Source organism: Sinocyclocheilus grahami, unplaced genomic scaffold (assembly GCF_001515645.1).
Source record: "Sinocyclocheilus grahami isolate Dianchi unplaced genomic scaffold, SAMN03320097.WGS_v1.1 scaffold492.1, whole genome shotgun sequence".
Taxonomy (NCBI): domain Eukaryota; kingdom Metazoa; phylum Chordata; class Actinopteri; order Cypriniformes; family Cyprinidae; genus Sinocyclocheilus; species Sinocyclocheilus grahami.
The window spans coordinates 70618-94437 of record NW_015505671.1 but is presented as its reverse complement, the minus strand read 5'-3'; the positions used below and the strand labels follow the sequence as shown (position 1 = coordinate 94437).

General features: G+C 41.3%; 1 protein-coding gene across 1 annotated transcript in view; it reads left to right on the top strand.

Annotated features, from left to right (window-relative positions):
* The window catches only part of LOC107554145 (laminin subunit alpha-2-like), a 268279-nt gene that overhangs the window by 185941 nt on the left and 58518 nt on the right, over positions 1-23820 (top strand). Inside the window, 6 exon segments of the mRNA XM_016236572.1 lie at positions 1104-1289; positions 1460-1578; positions 8641-8758; positions 13274-13422; positions 14980-15066; positions 15221-15469. Coding sequence (XP_016092058.1) covers positions 1104-1289; positions 1460-1578; positions 8641-8758; positions 13274-13422; positions 14980-15066; positions 15221-15469 — 908 coding nt within the window.

Below are 23820 nucleotides of genomic sequence, written 5' to 3'. Positions count from 1 at the left end.
AAAAAAAAACAGGAAGGGGGCAAAAACCTTTTCACAGCACTGTATATATTTAAATTATGACAACTCTCAGAAGATTTTAGCATGGTGATGGATATGCGATACGGTGCTCTGCTTTTGCGCACTGCAAAAATCTAGAGTGAATGCTAGCCAGCCATATAAATGTAAGGCAGTAAACTCATTGGCTGCATATGCAACATGAACCACAGGAAGGGGGCAAAAACCTTTTCACAGCACTGTATATATTTAAATTATGACAACTCTCAGAAGATTTTAGCATGGTGATGGATATGCGATACGGTGCTCTGCTTTTGCGCACTGCAAAAATCTAGAGTGAATGCTAGCCAGCCATATAAATGTAAGGCAGTAAACTCATTGGCTGCATATGCAACATGAACCAATCAGCTTGTGCCAAGTCGTTTAACTCTGACTATCATCAGTTACATTAACACCCGTCAGCCTGCGCCATCTAGAGATTCATGACTGAACTATACATATATATAGCAATGCTAGAAAATAGATATGTCCCAAATTGTGGTAACATGGATTTTGTCGTCAGTATTTTTTTTTAATGCTTGTGAATGAAGTCTCTTCTGCTCACCAAGGCTACATTCATTTTATCAAAAATGCAGTAAAAACATGAATATTGTGAAATATTATTACAATTTAAAAAATGTCACTGTTTTCTGTGTGAATATGCTATAATGTAATTTATTGCAGTGATGAAAGCTGAATTTTCAGCACCATTACTGCAGTCTTCAGTGCCACATGATCCTTCAGAAATCATTCTAATATGCTGATTTGCTGCATGTCAGGAGTGCTGCTCATCAAGAAACATTTCTGATTATTTTCAATATTAAAAACAGTTTTGTGTTGCTGAATATTTTTGTGAAAACTGTGATACATTTTATTTTTTGAGGAATAGTTCAAAAGTACCGCATTTCTCAGCATTGCTAAATAAAATAATTTCTAAAAAAAAAAATGACGTGAAACTTTTGAAAACAAACAGTCCAATTGTTTCAGTCATATTAAATAATATTTTTTAATTTCAAGGCCAGCTAATGAATATTACAACAAGACTCACCGTTCAGAGGTTGTTCTCTCAGATAACAGCCTATGGTGGGAAGCTGAAGTATGCCATCTATTACGAGGCTCGTGATGAGACGGGCCGCACCTCTTACGAGCCCCAGGTCATCTTAAAGGGCGGCCCCAATAAGGACAAGGTCATGGTTCGCCACATGCCAGTGCTTCAGATTGGCCAGCTGACCCGTCACGAGATTGACATAACAGAGGTGAGCCAATCAGGGATGAGAGTCAGTGCTCAGCCCCTCCCACTTACTGAAACACACAGCAGATCGCTTATACGAGAGTGATGACAGTGTTTGCATGCGCAGGAGTCATTTAATTGATCTAGTTTACAACAGTTACTTCAAGCATACACTACAATTTTGATGTTTTGCAGCATGAGTGGAAGCACAGTGATGACAGGCCGATGTCTCGTGAGGATTTCATGGACATACTGTTTCATGTCGAATATATACTAATAAAGGCCTCACACGGCAGCGTCATGAGACACAGCAGGTAACTGATCTCAAGCAAGGTCCTTCTCATAAAAAAATTGTCTCGGTTATGGACGTAACCCTCGTTCCCTGATGGAGGGAACGGAGACGTTATGTCGTGACGACATAGGGGGTTTACTTGAGAACCCCAATCCACTCTGACTTTCAGAGAAAACGGCAATGAATTTTGGCTAGTGGATTTTGCATACCTGAGCCACTCCCCGTGCATACGGGTATAGATAGGCGACAGGTGCATCCATGCATGCGCAGGAGTCATTTAATTGATCTAGTTTACAACAGTTACTTCAAGCATACACTACAATTTTGATGTTTTGCAGCATGAGTGGAAGCACAGTGATGACAGGCCGATGTCTCGTGAGGATTTCATGGACATACTGTTTCATGTCGAATATATACTAATAAAGGCCTCACACGGCAGCGTCATGAGACACAGCAGGTAACTGATCTCAAGCAAGGTCCTTCTCATAAAAAAATTGTCTCGGTTATGGACGTAACCCTCGTTCCCTGATGGAGGGAACGGAGACGTTATGTCGTGACGACATAGGGGGTTTACTTGAGAACCCCAATCCACTCTGACTTTCAGAGAAAACGGCAATGAATTTTGGCTAGTGGATTTTGCATACCTGAGCCACTCCCCGTGCATACGGGTATAGATAGGCGACAGGTGCATCCACTCATCAGGTTTTACACTGAGGAGCCGAGAACGTGTCCCTGGCAACCAGCAATGGTTCAAGGTTGTGTCAAGGGGACATAATGTCTCTGTTCTCTCCATCAGGGAAAGAGGGTTACGTACGTAACCGAAACGTTCCCTATCTGTCGGTCACTACGAGTTATGTCATGACCACATAGGGGGTCCATGGGAAGCGCCACAACCTGAACCCCGTCACAACCCTGTAGCGCTGCAAATGTTGAAAAGCAGCCGCGTGTCAGACAAATGCTATGCAAAGGTCATAACCTTCCCAACGCCCCAGCCCAAATCGCTGACCTTGGCACCCGCAGGGACCAAAAGGTGAGTGCATCGCTGCTGGAGATAGCTGTTCCTATGACAGAATTTTTTTTCTTAAAAGAAGGGATTTCGACTTTCATGAAAGGTGCTTCACGCCTTTCCTGTTTGTTGTTTACAGCTTGGCAGTAATGAAGAGGAAGCGAGCCTTCTGGAGAAGGGCACAACGGAGACCACATCCTGCCCGTAGGGAGGTATCATGTGGAGACAATGACACGAACTGACCCAGCCCTGGGGCAGTACTACATATGGAATGGATCTCTGAGGCAGGTCCTACCTAGGAGTAGGAAGGAACGGTCTGTCAAAGGGAAGACACGCGTTCACAGAGAGGGAAACCTTACCGTGGAAGAATACACATATTGGATCGTCCGCAGGGAATCAAGCCATATGGACACCTAGCCCTGTAAAGGGGCTGACCGGAAACCTGGCCTGTCCTGGCATCAGACTGGCATCAGACTGCTCCGCTCCGGGGGTGCTGGAGGATACTCAACCAGGGTTCATCGTCCGGGGAACTTATTGGAGGAGCTAAAAGCTCTCACATCCCCGGGTGAATGGGAATGGCACAGCAAGCGGAATGGCGCAGCAAGCCGGCTCTTCACGCTACTTACCTGTTACCCAACAAACAGGAAGAAACCCGGAGACTGAAAAATTTTGTGAAGTCGGTGTTGCCCAGCCCGCAGCTCTACAGATGTCTGCCAGAGAGGCGCCGTACGCCAGCACATAGGAGGACGCAACTCTCCGTGTGGAGTGAGCCCTCACTCCCAGTGGGCACGGCTCACCTTGGGATTGGTAGGCCAAGGCGATGGCATCCACTATCCAGTGGGCCAACCTCTGCTTGGAGACAGCCTTCCGTTTCTGCTGACCTCCGTAGCAGACAAAGAGCTGCACAGAGCTTCTGAAGCTCCTGGTGCGTTCCACATATATGGTGGAGACAATGACACGAACTGACCCAGCCCTGGGGCAGTACTACATATGGAATGGATCTCTGAGGCAGGTCCTACCTAGGAGTAGGAAGGAACGGTCTGTCAAAGGGAAGACACGCGTTCACAGAGAGGGAAACCTTACCGTGGAAGAATACACATATTGGATCGTCCGCAGGGAATCAAGCCATATGGACACCTAGCCCTGTAAAGGGGCTGACCGGAAACCTGGCCTGTCCTGGCATCAGACTGGCATCAGACTGCTCCGCTCCGGGGGTGCTGGAGGATACTCAACCAGGGTTCATCGTCCGGGAAACTTATTGGAGGAGCTAAAAGCTCTCACATCCCCGGGTGAATGGGAATGGCACAGCAAGCGGAATGGCGCAGCAAGCCGGCTCTTCACGCTACTTACCTGTTACCCAACAAACAGGAAGAAACCGGCTCTACCGTGGAAGAATACACATATTGGATCGTCCGCAGGGAATCAAGCCATATGGACACCTAGCCCTGTAAAGGGGCTGACCGGAAACCTGGCCTGTCCTGGCATCAGACTGGCATCAGACTGCTCCGCTCCGGGGGTGCTGGAGGATACTCAACCAGGGTTCATCGTCCGGGGAACTTATTGGAGGAGCTAAAAGCTCTCACATCCCCGGGTGAATGGGAATGGCACAGCAAGCGGAATGGCGCAGCAAGCCGGCTCTTCACGCTACTTACCTGTTACCCAACAAACAGGAAGAAACGCGGAGACTGAAAAATTTTGTGAAGTCGGTGTTGCCCAGCCCGCAGCTCTACAGATGTCTGCCAGAGAGGCGCCGTACGCCAGCACATAGGAGGACGCAACTCTCCGTGTGGAGTGAGCCCTCACTCCCAGTGGGCACGGCTCACCTTGGGATTGGTAGGCCAAGGCGATGGCATCCACTATCCAGTGGGCCAACCTCTGCTTGGAGACAGCCTTCCGTTTCTGCTGACCTCCGTAGCAGACAAAGAGCTGCACAGAGCTTCTGAAGCTCCTGGTGCGTTCCACATATATGTGCAACGCTCTTATGGGACACAGCAACGCCAAGGCTGGAATTGCCTCCTCCGAGGGAAGTGCTTGCAGGTTCACCACCTGATCGCGAAAGGGCGTGGTGGGAACCTTGGCCACGTATCCAGGCCGGGGTCTCGGGATAACGTGAGAGTAGGCCGGCCCCGAACACAAGGCACTCTTAGCTCACCGCAAATGCTTGGAGGAAGTGAGCGCGGTCAGGAGCGCTGTCTTAGCAGACAGGAACTTAAGCTCAACTGAGTCCAGCGGCTCAAAGGAAGCCCTCTGAAGGCCAGCCAGGACAGTAGAGAGATCCTAGGAGGGTACCAGGGGTGGCCTAAGAGGATTCAACCTTCTGGCACCCCTCAGGAACCTGACGATGAGATTGTGCTTTCCCAGGGACCGGCCGTCCACTGCAATCTTGATGTGCTGTGATAGCAGCCACATTCACTTTCAAGGTGGAGTGTGACAGTCTATGCTCAAACCTTTCTTGCAGGAAAGAATGCACTACTCCAGTTGTGCATCTTCGGGGGTCTTCTCGGCGAGAAGAACACCAGTTCACAAACAGACTCCACTTCAGAGCATAGGCTTGCCTCGTCGATGGAGCTCTAGTCTGAGTGATCGTATTTACCACCGCCGGTGGGAGATCACTTAAGTCAGAGTCTGCCGCTCTGAAGTGGAGTCTGTTCGTGAACTGGTGTTCTTCTCGCCGAGAAGACCCCCGAAGATGCACAATTGGAGTAGTGCTTTCTTTGGGTGCCAAATGGTGCTGAGCCCCTGAGGAAGGACCTCCTTTCTGGATGCGCCAGGGAGGGGCTGTCGCGAAGACCATGAGTTCCAAAAAACAGGTTCTGGTAGGCCAGTAAGGCGCAACCAGCAAGACATGTTCCTCGTCCTCCCTGACCTTGCATAGTGTCTGTGCGAGAAGGCTCACTGTGGGAAACGCGTACCTGCGTAGAGCCCGATGCCAGCTGTGTGGAAGTGCATCTGTGCCGAGGGGGCCTCGATCAGGGAGTAATACAGCTGGCAGTGGGAGGACTCTTGGGAAGCTAACAGGTCTACCTGTGCTTCCCCCAAATCGACTCCAGATCAGCCGGATTGTCTCGGGATGGAGTCGCCATTCTCTGGGGAACGTGAGCTGTCATGAGAGAGCATCGGCTGCACGATTGAGCTCCCACAGAATGTGGACGGCGCACAGCGACTTGAGCCGCGTCTGACTCAATAGGAAGAGATGAAGGGCGAGCTATGACATGTTACGTGATCGAGACAGCCACAGTGTTGTCCGTGCAGACCATTACGTGCTTGTCTTGCATCAATGGCCGGAACTGCTGCAAAGCCAGATGCACTGCCAACAGCTCTAGGCAGTTGATGTGCCAAAGCAGTCGAGGCCCTGTCCAGAGCCCCGAGGCTGCCTGCCCGTTGCATGTAGCACCCCAACCCATACTGGAGGCATCTGTCATAACAACGACATGCCAGGACACTTGTTCTAAGGGCACTCCGGCCCGTAGAAAGGCAAGGTCTGTCCAGGGGCTGAATAGGTGGCGACACTCTGGTGAGATGGTGCTGTGTGATGTGTGATCACCTGTGTAATGTAACCAGTGCTGAAGTGGTCTCATATGAAGCAATCTGAGTGGCGTGACTGTGACTGCGGGTGCCATATGCCCCAGAAGCCTCTGAAAGTGTTTCAGAGATACCACGTTCCTGCCTCTGAAGGAACTCAGGCAGTTCAGCACTGACTGGGCGCACTCATTGGTGAGATGCAATGTCATAGTCACAAAGTCTAACTCCATACCGAGAAAAGAGATCTTCTGCACGGGGGAGAGTTTGCTCTTTTCCCAGTTGACCCGAAGCCCCAACTGGCTGAGGTGCCGGAGCACCAGGGCCCTTTGATCGCATAACTGCTCTCGTGACCGGGCCATGATGAGCCAGTCGTCGAGGTAGTTGAGGATTCTGATGCCCACTTCTCATAACGAGGCAAGGGCGACCTCCATAAAGACACGGGGGTACAGGGATAGCCCAAAGGGGAGGACCCTGTACTGACATGCCCGACCCTCGAACGCAAAGGGAACGGCCTGTTTTGAGGATGAATCGAGACATGAAAGTAAGCGTCCTTCAGGTCGACCGCTGCAAACCAATCCTAGGGCTGGATGCATCTGATGATGTGCTTCTGCGTCAACATCTTGAATGGGAGCTTGTGAAGGACCCGATTCAAGACTCGCAGATCCAGGATTGGCCAAAGGCCACCGCCGTTCTTGGGCACGATGAAGTAAGGGCTGTAAAACCCTGTAACCCTGTAAAACCCTCGAGCTGCCACCGAAGTCTCGAGAACGCTGCTGAACCTGGGGGTTCACCTGGTGAACTGAATCGCGTAGCTGAGTCGAACTGTCCGAATGAGCCAGCGGGACAGGTTGGGCTGCGCGAGCCTGGCTTCCAAGTGGCACCAAAGGGACAATTGACACACCCGTGGTGGTTCAGCGGTGGGAAGTCGTTCTGGATGGCACAGAAGGCATCGCATCCTGGCTCATCACAGCAGGACTCCCCATGTCCCCGGAGTGAGAGGCAGTGTGTCTCCGAGATGCGATCTCTTGGCTGCTGGCGATAGGGGGCGTCGTGGGCGAGTGAGGAAGCAGCGCATCGCTCACTGTCAACCCATGAGCCTGATAACCCGGAGGAAAAGGAAACTGCTCTTTTTTCGAGAATATGGGTACCGCTGGTCGTTGGACCAGTAGCGGAACAGAAACAAAACGGAAAAAAAGGTTCTAAAAGAAAAGGCTTTTGTGTGCAATATTTGACATGTCATGCACATCTCCAGCCCGATACTCACAGCTGCCCGGGAAAGCTCGGCCGTCAGTTCCAGGTCCGATCCCTGAGTGATTTCGCTGGCTCGGCATACGATCCTCCAGCGGCGCAGCGAATGAAATGCTGGGACCGTCACGAGCCGGGCCAGAGAAATCACTCGGGAGCCGCACGGGACATTTTCTGCGGGAGGAGTGAGAGGTCCGCGGGGACGTGCCTGGCGGAGAAGCTCTCACTGTGACCCTCAGATCTCCCAGAGCTGTAGCCGGTGGTCCCCTGCTCGTGACAGGGAAACCAGGACGGGTAGAGAGAGAGGGTAGCGCTTCGTTCCCCATAAGGAGAGAGAGGCGAGATCGCAACAAAGCCATGCTCATACGCTCGCAATGAAAGCATGAGTCATCCACGAACGCAGCTTCAGCTTAAGGTCTGTCCAGACACTGAAGGCAACGCTCGTGGCCATCAACAGAGGACAGGTAATGACCGCAATCAAGAGAACAAGGATGGAACGGCATATTTAAAAAGACGCGAGCTGTCCGTGATGAGAAACTGCTCTTTTAGTTGAAGCACCCAGGGGAATCGCTGAATCAACAGGGACACCGCTGTTTGTGCCGTCATGCCAACCAGGAATGGCTTATTTCTTCCAGTCAGATCAGAAAGGTTTTGTGGAGAAGAAATCATTCACCCACTTGTCTCCGAAGCAAAAATCTGATGAGTGGATGCAACTGTCGCCTATTTATACCCGTATGCACGTGGAGCGGCTCAGGTATGCAAAATCCACTAGCCAAAATTCATTGGCGTTTTTTCTGAAAGTCAGAGAGAATTGGGGCTCTCAAGTTAACCCCCTATGTCGTCACGACATAACTTGTAGTGACCGACCGATAAGGAACTACAACTTCAGTCAACTCTCAAATTACCACGAAGAACCTTGTTTATTTTGGTTAACTAAATCTAAATCTAAATATATATGTATACATATATATATATATATATATATATATATATGGCGTATATGTATATTATTTTTTTTATCTAATTCCCAAGGCAATTAGTTCAACTTGTACTAAAATAACTAAAATTAAAACTGTATAGACATATTAATAATACTAAAAAATGGAAAAACACAGAATAGAATTACTAAAACTTTAACTAAAATTAAAATGAAAATGGAAAATATTGAAACAAAAAGCCAATTAATAAATTGATAAAATTAATCAAAAACTATAACTCAGCGATACTAAAATAGCACTGGGGAAAACTAGTTTCATAGGTTTTGACTTATTTATGTGGTTCATATACTGTATGTTTTGGATTGGTGTGCAGGATTTCTGAGATCACTTTGGAGGTGGCTGAGGTGGGGACGCACTCACAGGACAGTGAAATCGCCCATCAGATTGAGAAATGTGACTGTCCTCTGGGATACGCCGGTCTCTCCTGTGAGGTAATGGCTTTTGTGTGCAATATTTGACATGGCAGAGCTGTTAAGTGCTTGAAGGTTGTGATAAGATGTGTAAAATGTTATACATTTATTACCCAACTCTCTGTTGGTCAGGTCTCATAGCATAATGTTGGTCAGATAATATAGTGTAATCTCAAGCAAACGTCATAATAAAAATACTAAGGACACACATTTTCATATGTTTTATATTTATTACATAGTACACTTCAAAAGGTTCTTCGAACGATGCCATAGAAGAACCATTTTAGTTCCACAAAGAAGCATTCAGTCAAAGGTTCTTTAAAGAACCATCTCTTTCTTACCTTTTTGTAATCTGAAGAACCTTCTTTCGTCAAAGAACCTTTTGTCAAACAGAACGGTTCTTCCGATGTTAAAGGTTCTTTATGGAACCATTTAGACAAAAAGGTTTTTCTATGGCATCGTGAAGCACCTTTATTTTTAAGAGTATATGGCTGAGATTGAACTCAATCTGTTGTTCATAACATTACAAAAAGCAACTCTGAAAAGTCCCAGCAAAGTAATGCAGTTTCCAAATAGATTTAACGTGACATCCTTGTCACAATAATGCAACAGCTTTGAGTGGTGCTGACATGCCCTTTTATAACAGGGCTCTAGAAACACAGCAGCTCTGGAAAACTGGCCGAGTGTGGAGAGACGAACAGCTGGGTGTATCGCTGCACACCGCTCATCATTACAGCAAGTGTTTCTGCTTCTCAGACTGTTAATGTGTTAAAGCGCTCTCTCGCCGCCAGTCTCCACCCACAAGGCACTCGTGTGAGATCTTTAACAAGCTCAAGTGTGCGAGACTCCGATTACAGATCAGCGAGTGTCAGTTGTTCACATTCAGGCTGGACGAGGCCGCGTGGAGGCAGATGGCCGTAACTCTGAAACGCTCCATACTGTGCTTAATAAAGTATTTTTAAACAGGCGTTTAGCAAGTTCACCCTGAACAGATGGTGTACTAAATTGACGCGATTAATTTTGAAGAGCGAGGGTTAGAGGGAGTGTTGCTATGGCTTCAGCGGAGGACTATTTTTTCCCCCGTATGAATGTGCTGGTCTACGGTGTAACAATTTTCAGTGTGGATTTGCAGCACATTCCTGCTTACTAGTTTAATTACAATTATTATGTGTGTCTGCAATTTGCAATTTGTTTTATTTTACTATGCAACATACAGTAAAGTGTAGAGTAATTCTGATCCTAATGTGCACTCAATAAGAGTTAATTACTAACCTTATGTACTGTACATATAATGTCTATACTAAAACTGTAGCAACTGTAACACCACCATCACCACTTTTTGACTTTCAAAGCCACTTTTTGACTTTCCAACACAAACGACAGACCAAAACTCATTAATTTCCAATGGTGAGCAGTACGGGAGCTGTGTAAAGTTCTGACTGTATGTATACGCAAATAATGTTGAAATATTCAAATATTGGCAGCTAGACCATGTGAAACCGCCTGACTGGATGTGATATATCCTAAACAAAACTATAAGCACGAGCTGAGAATTACCGATATTTATGCTCTAAAATGTTATTCTTTACTATGCTTTACCTTCAAATGTATTGGCCATCATTTGTTTTGTGTGGAAATATTCAGACAGTTATTATTCATTCATTTTACCATCGTAAATAAGCAGAGGGTAAAGACCAGTTAGAAAGGTCTGTGTGACTGCCACTAGGGGACGTGGTATTTGTACACAAATTGGAGATGGCTAAAAAGGTGGCTAAAAGAAAGTAAAGCCCAAATGCCCTTCAAAGGGACACTATGAAAACAGAACTATTAACACTATAATCCAACAATGCCATGCAACATGGCCATTTATATAATAATTTGTTGTATTATGAAAGAAAATTACCTAGTCTGCATTAGGGTATGTTTACACAACAACTTTATATTAAAAATGAAAAAGTTTTTTCTTTGCGTTTTTAAAGATTTTTACATAAAAATGACAACGTTGTCAAAATGCTCCCTGTTCACACAGATCAGCGAAAGTGTCTAAAAGTGCTTTATTATTCATGCTAGGCCAGTAATTGGCGATGTCTCTTTGTAAAGAAACACTATGCGCCTATGCGTTCATATAGACTAAACACGTAACATGCATGTGCATAATGTCACCATTTTAGAGATAAATGGAGTTCCTCTTCAGGAACTCGAGCTGTGTCGAGAACGCTAGGGGAACGCCTTCAGTGACCCACGCTCTGAATCACATGTGAAATCAGTCCAATAGCTGAGCGGGACGTCACGGCGGATGACGTCATGACCGGGAAGCTATAAAAGCACGTGAGGCGGAGCCAGCGTCAGCTCCTGTCATTCAGCGAAGCGCTCTTTGTGTGTCAGTCATATTTATTGTTGTCTGTCAAAAGTCCATAAGCTCCAGCTATGTCTAAGCTCATGCAAGGACAAAGCATTTCAAGGGCGAGAGCAAGCCACGTTGTAGGTTGTGTGTTCCTCCCTGCTCAAAGATAATGTTATATCACGAGTGGGGACACACACAGCCTGTGCGTGGCTTGCTTGAGAGCGAAGCATAGTTGTTACTGCCTTGCTTCGCTCTCAGAGGGCTCTCTTTGAGGAGGGAGCCTTCACTAGCGTTCCTTGCGGAGCTTGCGCAGTCGGGGCGGATTGTGTTTTTTTTCCCCGCTATTAAACGCTCCGGCTCAGCTATTGGACTGATTTCACATGTGATTCAGAGCGTGGGTCACTGAAGGCGTTCCCCTAGCGTTCTCGACGCATTGTCTCGTTCCCTCGAGGAACCAGGGTTGCATACGTAACCCGAGACGTTTCTTATTACGATTATAGTGACCAAAATTATCATGGTTATCAATATCATCACAGTATTATTAAAATGTGCTGGAAAGTACTCATACACTGAAATAATTTCACCAAGTTTTATGTTGAAAAACATCAAATACAGTTAGCAGCACTATGCACGTTTGTGTGTGTGTGTGTGTGTGTGTGTGTGTGTGTGTGTGTGTGTGTGTATGTATGTATGTATTAGTGCTTTCAAATGATTAATCGTGATTAATCGCATCCAAAATAAAAGTTTTTGTTTACATAGTGCATACTGCATCCAAAATAAAAGTTTTTGTTTACATAATATATGTGTGCATACTGTGTATATTTATTATGTATATATAAATACAAACACATGCGTGTATATATTTAAGAAAAATTTTATGTTTATATATTAAATATATTTATATATAATATAAAATATAAGAATATAAATATCTAAATGTAAATATTTTCAAAATATATAACGTATGTGTGTGCATTTATATATACATAATAAATATGCACAGTACACATAGATAAAGTACACATAGCTTTTATTGCGATTAATCATTTGACAGGACTAGTGTATATATATGTGTGTGTGTGTGTGTGTGTGTGTATACATATACGTATACACACACACACACGCACGCACGTACACAACATAACATGTTATCTACTAATATGTACTACATATTCAAATAAAGTTTTATAAAATTATAAACCTCACATTTCAGTCTTTATTTGTAAAAAAGGATGAGTCAAAATGATAAATTATATGCATTTTTTCTGTTTCATAAATAATTATAAATAGGCTACTTTGTTATTCAAAGTGTTGAGATTTTTAGAATGCACATTAGCTTGTTTTCCATCTACCAGTTAGGATTTACAACAGAAAATTGGTCCAATTTTTGCATTGGTCTGAACACAAACTCCAGACAGACTGAATGAAAATGTAACTCCACTATCTGACAGCAGGTGGAATAGCAGAAATAGAGCGGCTTTCACGGTAAACACTGTACACAAAGCAGCCCTGCGCTTATAAACATTACTTTATTAGACGTTACATGGAGGAAAGATGAAAAACAAATGCCATCGACACTTTTCTGAAGACAGTCGGTTGTCCCTTATGCATTCATAGAATTAATTAATTCATACATTCTTTCATAGAATTTCTTTCAGCACTCTGAAAAAATGAAAATTGTTTTCACACAAAAACAAACCTACACTGTTGTGCCTGCGTGAGACTCTTACTAATTTTGCTTAACTCTGAGCAGTATTTACCTCAAGTTTTTCAAATCGCGATAATCAAATACTGTTTTAATAATGCTTAAAAAATGAAATGGTAATACTAACTGTCAGGACTTTTTATTGTGGTTTATCATCAAACTGGTCATAGGCCTATCCCTACACAGTTTTCACAAATTTACGTTTTTGTAGTTTATACTGAGACAGTAACAATATCGTTTTCAAAAACTTGCACTTTGAAGCCTATTTTCGAAAGTTTGTGTTTTCAGGCAACCAAAACGCAATTGTTGTGTAAATGAATGACCAAAGCACATAAAAGTTTTCTATTTAGTTGAAAACAGTGTTGTATAAACACTCCCTTAGTGTCACATTAATATGATGAATATATGATTTTACTGTGAGAGGTTGCGGTAAGATCCTGCTGATGTAGTACGGTGTGTGCGTGCGAGTAACTATATGTCTGCGTAGGAATGTGCGGCTGGGTTCTACAGGCTCGCTGTTGGAGCCACGTCCAGAGCGGGATTTGGCACCTGTGTCCGGTGCCAGTGCAATGGACACAGTGACTCGTGCGATCCTGAAACAGCCGTCTGCCAGGTACGTACACCCTTAATGAAAGCGTTTGTGAGCTGCATTACTCTGATTGGACCACGTCCTTCCTGATTGGATTGGCTTGAGTGAGTGTCTCCCATTGGTGGAGAGTTGAAGTAGCATTGCACTCAGAATATCTCAGCAATGGTATCACTAGCTATGTTTCCATCACTCTATTTTAATGCGCATTTTGAAGTATGGCATGAGAAACGAGTGATGGCAACACCAAATTTCAAATAAAAATCCCTTAATTTGCAAAAATGTTTTTATACTCTCTTGAGGTGGTTTTTGACTTGTGCGAAAAAGGGTTAATGCGAATAATGGGAGATGGAAATGCATTTTGCGAATAAATTCCTCCAAGTGACTTTGCGCTATGGGACAGTAAATCCTGACTAACCAGCGGACCGATCTCATTCCACAGCATCTGAAATGTTCTGGTCATTCTGAAATCCCTGAGCAAAGTCTGTCATCAAAGTATTTCTGAATAATTGCCTCCCAGAAATGTCTTACACGACTCGTTCCCAAACAGCAGCATCTACCTCCAAAAGCAGTGACCGCATTCATTGTGTTTCGTCTGCTCGCTCTGAGGCGCAAGTCATTTATTATATTTAAAAATGATCTTTTCTTAATGATTTATAGTGCCAGTTTATCAGGAAGTGACGATGTTGTTCTCTTTGACTCGTTGGATGGAAACGATGCTTGTTCGCAAATGTTTTATGCGATATTCCAGTTTTGCGTTAAATTCGTAACTTTGGATGGAAACCCGGCTAATGAACCATTATCCAATATCCATTTTCCAACTAAATGCTGCTGGAGCCAGTTTTCAGCCAGGGTGTCTTTGAACCGCTCTCAGAACTGGCTTGCATTTCCAGGCCAAGTGATGACAAAAGAGCTGCCCAGAACCTGCTTTTCTGCAGTGGAAATGTAGATTGGGCCAGACTGGATCCAGCACCGCATTAGTGGAAAAGAGATACAAGTAAAGCACATTAGAAGAATCAGGTCCGTTGAGTTCATTAGTCCAGTGCAAAGTGGACATGCAATCAAATAGTTCTCCAAACAGCTTTTCCAGAGTTGTGCATCGAACAGTCAACCTTCTACCTTCAATTGCATGCATGCTAATAGCAATATAATTTGCATTTTACGGGTTTTCGCAAATTGAAAATGGTAAACGAGTGTGTAGGGGGTAATTTGAGTAATTGAGCTACACAGGAAGTTAATGAAAGTTTCAGAGCGACACGGCCCAGTAAAGCGCAACTTCAGCAGTCTGATTACACTCCACTCTGAAAGCTGCCGTGCCTCTGTGCCTCTTCCTCTCCGGTTTTCCTCTCATTCTTGGTGTGTGACTTGGGCAACTTGAGAAATGCAAATCTTTAACTGGGGCCAGCTTTCTGTTCATAATGTTGCATTTTAACAAGATTAAGAGAGAGCTTTATGTGTTCGTTGAAAAGCTGCATTTGTATCGATTCTGTCTGTAATGAAATTAAGCTGTCGCCTTGTCACACACACACACACACACACACACACTCTCAAACACACAGACACACACACACAAACACAAAGTCTAACTTTCGCAGTGTTTCTCTCAGCTTTAGTCCCACCTGTCAGACGGAGGGTTTTAATGACTACCGCTGCATCGCCTGTCCTGAAGGCTACGAGGGAAAACACTGTGAAAGGTGAAAACATATTTCTAAATGATGTAAAACAAGTCGTTACTTACATGGCCGAATCTGTCAATAAAGTGTTGAAAATGAGCGTGCAGTGTTGAATGCGAGTCAAATCTTAGTAATTTTTGCCAGAGGCCTGATAATGTGATTGCACTCTGTGCAGGTGCGCTGCTGGTTTCCACGGTAACCCGAGCGTGTTGGGCGGCCGGTGCGAGGAATGTAAGTGCGATGCTTACGGTGCATTTCCCTCCGCGTGTGACCCGCGCTCCGGACAGTGCCGGTGTCGTCCCGGAGCCAGCGGCCTGAAGTGTGACCAGTGCATGGAGAGGCATGTGTGTGGCCCTCAGGGCATCGTGTGTACGTATGACACAAAACATGAGCCACTCTTTGACCCTGAGCCTTCCCTTGACATGTGCTGGCAAAATGAGTCACAATGAGCACATTTTCAAAAATTAGTTATTTTTATTTTTACATTCTCAATTAAAAGACCTTCAAAATGATATATGTGACCCTGGAGCACAAAAGCAGTGTGAAGTCGCTGGGGGATATTTGTAGCAATAGCCAACAATACATTGTATGGGTTAAAATTATCAACTTTTCTTTTATGCCAAAAATCATTAGGATATTAAGTAAAGATCATGTTCCATAAAGATATTTTGTAAATTTCCTACCGTAAATATATCAGAACTTAATTTTTGATTAGTAATATGCATTGCTATGAACTTCATTTGGACAACTTTAAAGATGATTTTCTCAATATTTAGATATTTTTGCACCCTCAGATTCCAGATTTTCAAATAGTTGTTTACCACACATCAATGGAAAGCTTATGGTAACACTTTATTTTAAGGTGTCCTTGTTACACACGTTACATGCACTTACTATTATAATAACAATAAATTATGCATAATTACATGCAAGCAACCCTAATCATAACCCTATCCATACAGTAAGTGCATGTAGTTCATTAATATCACTCAGTTCTTAAATGCATAATTACACTGTAACAAGGACACCTTAAAATAAAAGTGTAACCAAGCCTATTTACTCGGCTTTCAGATGGTGTATAAATCTCAATTTCAAAAAATGTACCCTTATGACTGGTTTTTGTGCTCCAGGGTCACGTATGAGTTGTTGGAATTGGACAAAAAATGCCTGAGCTACAGCCGTTTGAAGTCGATAGAGTACTACAAAAGCAGTTCAATCAAGTGATTCCCTCTTTTCTTTTACTGTTAGACTAACATTAATGAGACAGACAGCCTATTAAGACCTACTATTTTGCACAGATCTAATGTAATGTTACACATCAGCTGTTTTCCCCAACAGTTCCCCAAACGTTCACTTAAGGCACAACTGATTATGTTTGCTTGAATACAAAATCGAAATGTTTCCCTTTTTTTTTCTTTTTTTTTTTCCTGTAGCTCAAAATCAGACCCTGTGCATTCCGACTCATTTTGCCAGCACGGGTCACATATGATTACCTAAGTTAGGTCGATCTGATTTATTCCTCTGTGTCTTTGTTTCTTCTGCCATAAACAGCCTCTAATATCAGAGAAGATATGCAGCCAAAACAAACAACATTTTAATTAGACATGCTCAGATTTCCCCTCACAAAATTACTGTTTACTTTTGGTATAATTGTTGACTGATCATTTTCTCAGCTTGGAGAGATCAGATTGCATTGCTGCGCTAGACACCTGCTCCTCACCACTCAGTTTGAAATCATGTCTTTTAGCAGTTATGTGTTTATCGTAATTGTATTGGTTGACTGGGCAGATTGGGTAATAATGCATGTGTTTTTCTGTGTATGTGTGATGTGTGACGTGTGTTGCTTCATAATGCTTCATTTTTTTAATGAATTTTTGTGTTTTCCATCCTGAGAAGCACGACCAGCGTGACTACATTAGTGTAGTAATTTATTGATCTGTAAAATAAGAAAAAAAATGTATTATGCATTTAAAATAATTACTGTACAATATAATTAACTGTACAAACTATGTTGTTGCAATAGTAATATATTCTTATGTTAATTTATTTAGTTTTTTCATAATTTAAATAATTATTATTTTTCTGTGTGTGCACATTTGTGTGAGATGATGATGATTATTGATATTATTGATTATTGATACTGATTTCTTTTTAATTAGTTTATTTATTTCACTGTACAGTAGTAGTTCAATATAGTTTTTCAATCAAATCTTTAGGACTCAATAAAATCTGATTTATAAAAAATAATAAAATACAAAGTATAAAAATGTATAATATAATTAATATAATATAATAAGTTCAAAGTGTCAGGGGTCTTAATTTAGTCTTAATTTAACTTTCATTGCTAGTGCATTAAGCTAAGTGCTATATGTGCTTTTTTTTTTTTCTTTTGTAAAATACACTGAGGAATGAGTGAACATACTTTGTTTAATATGGAGCCACCACCCTGCTGTAAAGATTGATAATTGAGATTTGGCTTTCATGAACTCTTCAGTGCAGCCCTTTTCCCTTTTTATTTTTACATTCTCAATTAAAAGACCTTCAAAATGATATATGTGACCCTGGAGCACAAAAGCAGTGTGAAGTCGCTGGGGGATATTTGTAGCAATAGCCAACAATACATTGTATGGGTTAAAATTATCAACTTTTCTTTTATGCCAAAAATCATTAGGATATTAAGTAAAGATCATGTTCCATAAAGATATTTTGTAAATTTCCTACCGTAAATATATCAGAACTTAATTTTTGATTAGTAATATGCATTGCTATGAACTTCATTTGGACAACTTTAAAGATGATTTTCTCAATATTTAGATTTTTTTGCACCCTCAGATTCCAGATTTTCTAATAGTTGTTTACCACACATCAATGGAAAGCTTATGGTAACACTTTATTTTAAGGTGTCCTTGTTACACACGTTACATGCACTTACTATTATAATAACAATAAATTATGCATAATTACATGCAAGCAACCCTAATCATAACCCTATCCATACAGTAAGTGCATGTAGTTCATTAATATCACTCAGTTCTTAAATGCATAATTACACTGTAACAAGGACACCTTAAAATAAAAGTGTAACCAAGCCTATTTACTCGGCTTTCAGATGGTGTATAAATCTCAATTTCAAAAAATGTACCCTTATGACTGGTTTTTGTGCTCCAGGGTCACGTATGAGTTGTTGGAATTGGACAAAAAATGCCTGAGCTACAGCCGTTTGAAGTCGATAGAGTACTACAAAAGCAGTTCAATCAAGTGATTCCCTCTTTTCTTTTACTGTTAGACTAACATTAATGAGACAGACAGCCTATTAAGACCTACTATTTTGCACAGATCTAATGTAATGTTACACATCAGCTGTTTTCCCCAACAGTTCCCCAAACGTTCACTTAAGGCACAACTGATTATGTTTGCTTGAATACAAAATCGAAATGTTTCCCTTTTTTTTTCTTTTTTTTTTTCCTGTAGCTCAAAATCAGACCCTGTGCATTCCGACTCATTTTGCCAGCACGGGTCACATATGATTACCTAAGTTAGGTCGATCTGATTTATTCCTCTGTGTCTTTGTTTCTTCTGCCATAAACAGCCTCTAATATCAGAGAAGATATGCAGCCAAAACAAACAACATTTTAATTAGACATGCTCAGATTTCCCCTCACAAAATTACTGTTTACTTTTGGTATAATTGTTGACTGATCATTTTCTCAGCTTGGAGAGATCAGATTGCATTGCTGCGCTAGACACCTGCTCCTCACCACTCAGTTTGAAATCATGTCTTTTAGCAGTTATGTGTTTATCGTAATTGTATTGGTTGACTGGGCAGATTGGGTAATAATGCATGTGTTTTTCTGTGTATGTGTGATGTGTGACGTGTGTTGCTTCATAATGCTTCATTTTTTTAATGAATTTTTGTGTTTTCCATCCTGAGAAGCACGACCAGCGTGACTACATTAGTGTAGTAATTTATTGATCTGTAAAATAAGAAAAAAAATGTATTATGCATTTAAAATAATTACTGTACAATATAATTAACTGTACAAACTATGTTGTTGCAATAGTAATATATTCTTATGTTAATTTATTTAGTTTTTTCATAATTTAAATAATTATTAATTTTCTGTGTGTGAACATTTGTGTGAGATGATGATGATTATTGATATTATTGATTATTGATACTGATTTCTTTTTAATTAGTTTATTTATTTCACTGTACAGTAGTAGTTCAATATAGTTTTTCAATCAAATCTTTAGGACTCAATAAAATCTGATTTATAAAAAATAATAAAATACAAAGTATAAAAATGTATAATATAATTAATATAATATAATAAGTTCAAAGTGTCAGGGGTCTTAATTTAGTCTTAATTTAACTTTCATTGCTAGTGCATTAAGCTAAGTGCTATATGTGCTTTTTTTTTTTTCTTTTGTAAAATACACTGAGGAATGAGTGAACATACTTTGTTTAATATGGAGCCACCACCCTGCTGTAAAGATTGATAATTGAGATTTGGCTTTCATGAACTCTTCAGTGCAGCCCTTTTCCTTCCAGGTCTTTCCACACCTTTACTTGTTCAGTCTTTTGCGTGAAAAGGCGTCTTCACAGGAAGCCTTAATAGCTCTATTTTTTCAAGAGGTTAAATTGAGCGGCGTTTTGCGTCCGCAGCGAAAGCTACGTGCCTGTCGGTGTCTTTTTTCCTCCTGTTATCGCTCGTGGCATGTCAAACACTCATAATGGGCTGCCAGGAGCTGTTTCACACTCTCTGTTAAATTTCACGCTTGAGAAGTCCTGCTCCCCTGAGTTTCCACCTCGCTCACGTTTAATCTAGAGAGAGAGAAGTGCTCGGGGACACGGCTCGCCCTCCGAGCAGGTGATGGAGATGATGGAGGGATGCTGGATGAGTGCTGTTGTGATAGCAGAGACAAAAGAGGCCAGGAACATTCGTTACCAGCATTCTTGCCCCAGGACCTGTCCATCCTTGGCCCTCTCTCTCTCACACACACACACACACACACACACACACACACACACAAGCACTCATCCTGTACATATGCCTGATCAAATATGACTGCTCTACAAGCAGTGTTGGACAAGTTAAAATGTGATTACTGATTACTCCTTTTAAAAGTAATCACGTTACTGTTCTGATTACTTTATTTCAAAAGTAATTAGTCGCATTACTTTTTTCTGTGGCTACATCCATGAGATGTACATGAAATCCCAGCATAAAAGCTCCTGATAAATATTTGTTATTACTCGACAGCGCGTGTGCTACATCCTTTTTACAATCTCTAGATGATAAAACACTGCATTCTGTCAGCAATGTAACGCGGCAGTAACGTATAGAGACCTCGGCTTGTAACTATACTCTAATTACTATTTTGAAAATTATAATGCGTTAAATTACACCGTTACTAAAAAAGTAATCAAATTACAGTAACGCGTTACTGCCCAACACTGTCTGCAAGTATGTGCACTCCTTTTTAATTTGCACTTGAGTAAACGTACAACTAGTGTAGCTCAAGTGTGTAATTCCTATGTGACTAAGGCCTCAGAATAGGGCTGCAAGAATAATGACTGGTTTACTGAACACTCCCCCCTTCTGTCAATCAATCAGATAGCTCCGCCCCAAACTCCCTGAACTTTTTTTTTCAATTATTGTTATTATTATCTTTCTTTTTTTTTTTTACTAGTCTGTATTCTGTTTTCTTATTAATTTTAGTCATTTTGTTGTGTTTTGTTATTTTTATTAGTTAATTTTGAATTAGTTAAGGTTTTATTAGCTGTTTTTTTAAGTATGTTTTTATTATTATTATTTATTTTTGTATTTTGTTCAGTTTTAGTTTTAGATATTTTAGTACATCAAGTTAAACTAAATGGAAATGAGAAATGATGCTTTGGCACCTAGCTGAAATTAAATTTATTTTATTTCAGTTAACATTTCAAATAACAAAACTGTTTTTTATGGTTTAGCTTTAGTTAATAACCCTGATGAAAAGAACTGGCTTTGGCTTTTTGAATCCGTGTATCATTCGATCATTCGTTTTTTGATTTAATATTGAAAGTAGAAAAATTAGAAAACAGCTCCTTTTTCGTTTTTTTTGTTTTTTTCCAAAAAACGAAAAACAAGAATTCAGCTTAAATTTTTGTTTTTCCTTCAAGGGAAGAAAAATGAATAAACGGCTTGAATATTCGATTTCTACACATGGGCGGGAATTAAACGGCCCTTTCTGCTGATTGGTCAGTCGAAGATCAAACCGTGCCATCATCAGTTCTTCTGCAGTATCATGCAGCAGAATAATAGTCCTCCACTGCTGCAGTTGTACGGATTCTTAACACATTTATTGCAACTACATTTCATCTTTTTTCATCAAACAAACAGGCTAATGAATAGCTGGACACAACTCATTACGGGGCAGAGTCTAGACAGGGCTTTCTTCTGTGTATATATAAATTCTATTCTTTGCATCAGCTGGGCATGGCAGGGTATTATATGACAGCTGTCATAGCCTACCCTGCTCACCCAGTAAGTCTGTTTGTTTAATTAAGAAATTAATTCATTCATTTGTTTAAAAATAAATACTTTAAACACTAAGACAAAAAGGAACGCAAGAACTGTCATTCTGACTGACAACCGGAGAACAACAGATATTAAATAGCCTTCTGTTAGAGTTTTATAATGTAGTTTTGTGTTTTATTAAAATTGATTATAATTGATATCTCAAAAGGATATGCACTTGTGCGTGGCGTCAGCTGCTGCGCACTCGCACTGCAACACAACTGCAACATATTCATAAAATATAATAACTTGCCATTTCGGTTTGTTTCTCACCAAACCCTCAGTATACCTTCAGAATGCTTGGAATATACGCCACGAGATGCATAGGATTATTTTACAACAGATATGCATCCGCTTCAAAACAACAAACAAAACCTAAAGTCACCATTCTCTGCCATTAAATTGGCAAGTGCGAGCAGGACATTTTTGTGTTATTAAGTAATAAGCCTTTAGAATAACATTAAGGTGAGTAGTCACTCTAGTTCACACAGCTCCAATAAATTGTGATGGGTTAAATAAACTCCATAAGCAGACAGACGCAGCGCAAGCGCAGACCAGTATTGAAGTGCACAGGAAATAAGCAGCAGTCATATTTAAAAGTTTAAATTAATATTGAGTACTGATTGATGCTCACTTGGATTTTGTTCCCCATCGAGAGGAAATAACTTAATACTCTGTCATTTATAGTCGTATGTTAAAATGTATATTTTTAATTGTGTAACGTTACGTTCAAAATAACTACAAAATGTCATGCCTTTGAAAAATAAAGAGATCAACAGAATGCGCTGCTTCCACAAACATGAACCACAGGGAATACTTGTCTTTTAAAAGGCTTCATTTAGATTATTTGAAGTTAAATGCATCATATAAGTCACTTTGGAATAAATCACAGTAGGCCTATGTATCATGATAAAAAAAGCGACTTTACAGTCTGGAAATACTTTAGGCTATAGCTAATTATTTCCTGGACCCCCATCACTTTAAGAACCGCTGGTCTACACAGAAGAAAGACCTGTCTAGACGCTGCCCCGGTACGAGTTGTGTCGAGCTATTCATTAGTCTGTTTGATGAGAAAAATATGAAATAGATAAAATGGGTTATTAATACAACTGCAGCAGTGGAGGACTATTATTCTGCTGCATGATACTGCGGAAGAACTGATGACGGCACAGTTTGATATTCGGCTGACCAATCAGCAGAAAGAGGCGTGTAATTCCCGCCCACATGTAGAAATCGAGTATTCAAGCTGTTTATTCATTTTTCCACCCATAAACGAAAATTTAAGCTGAATTCTCGTTTTTTGGAAAAAAACGAAAAAAAACGAAAAAGGAGCTGTTTTCTCATTTTTATACTTTCAATATTGAATCAAAAAACGAATGATCGAATGATACACATTTTTTTGTTTAGTTTTTTTGTGTGTTTTTTGTTTTGTGTCTTTTTGTTTTGTGTTTTGTTTTGTTTTTGTTCTTTCACTAATCAGATGTCATTATTATTCATTTTGCCCTGAAATAATGCAGAACAGTGTGTTTGTAGATAGTGGCGTAAAAGTAACATTTTGTCAGGATGGAAATACTCTGATACTCTGAGTTAAAAATACTTTGTTACTGTCCACTAATGTTCACATGTACTGTTTACTGTCTGCCCTGAGGCTGGTGCCTGACCTTTGACCCTTGACCTTGAGCATGCATATGTATCTGAGGGTTGTTTTTTTTCCATGTGACCTTGTAAGGTGGCATCTGGAGGATGTGTGCAGTGTGTTGTAGTGCTGCCTGTGGGGTGTGTGTGCATGTGTTACTATATGAGTCTGATGTGTTGCCATGTGTTCAACATCTCCTGGTGGCCTTCGTTGAGTCTAAATCTGTGGGTTTTTTAAACATTGGTATTATTAGGAATTGAACCATGTGACTCTACGTTAAGTTTTATTTATTTCACAGTAACATAAAAGAGACATTTGGTGCACAAGATCTCTTCTGCTCACCTAGGATTAATTTATTTGGTCAAAAATACTTGTACAAATTTGAAACATTATTGCATAAGATAGCTGTTTTCTATGTGAATATAAGTTAATGTAATTTATTTCTGTGATCAAAGCTATGATCATGTATTTGTGAATGTAATTTTCAGCATCATTACTCCAGTCTTCAGTGTCACATGATCTTCAGAAATAATTCTAATATGCTGATTTGCTGCTCAAGAAACATTTCTGATTATTATC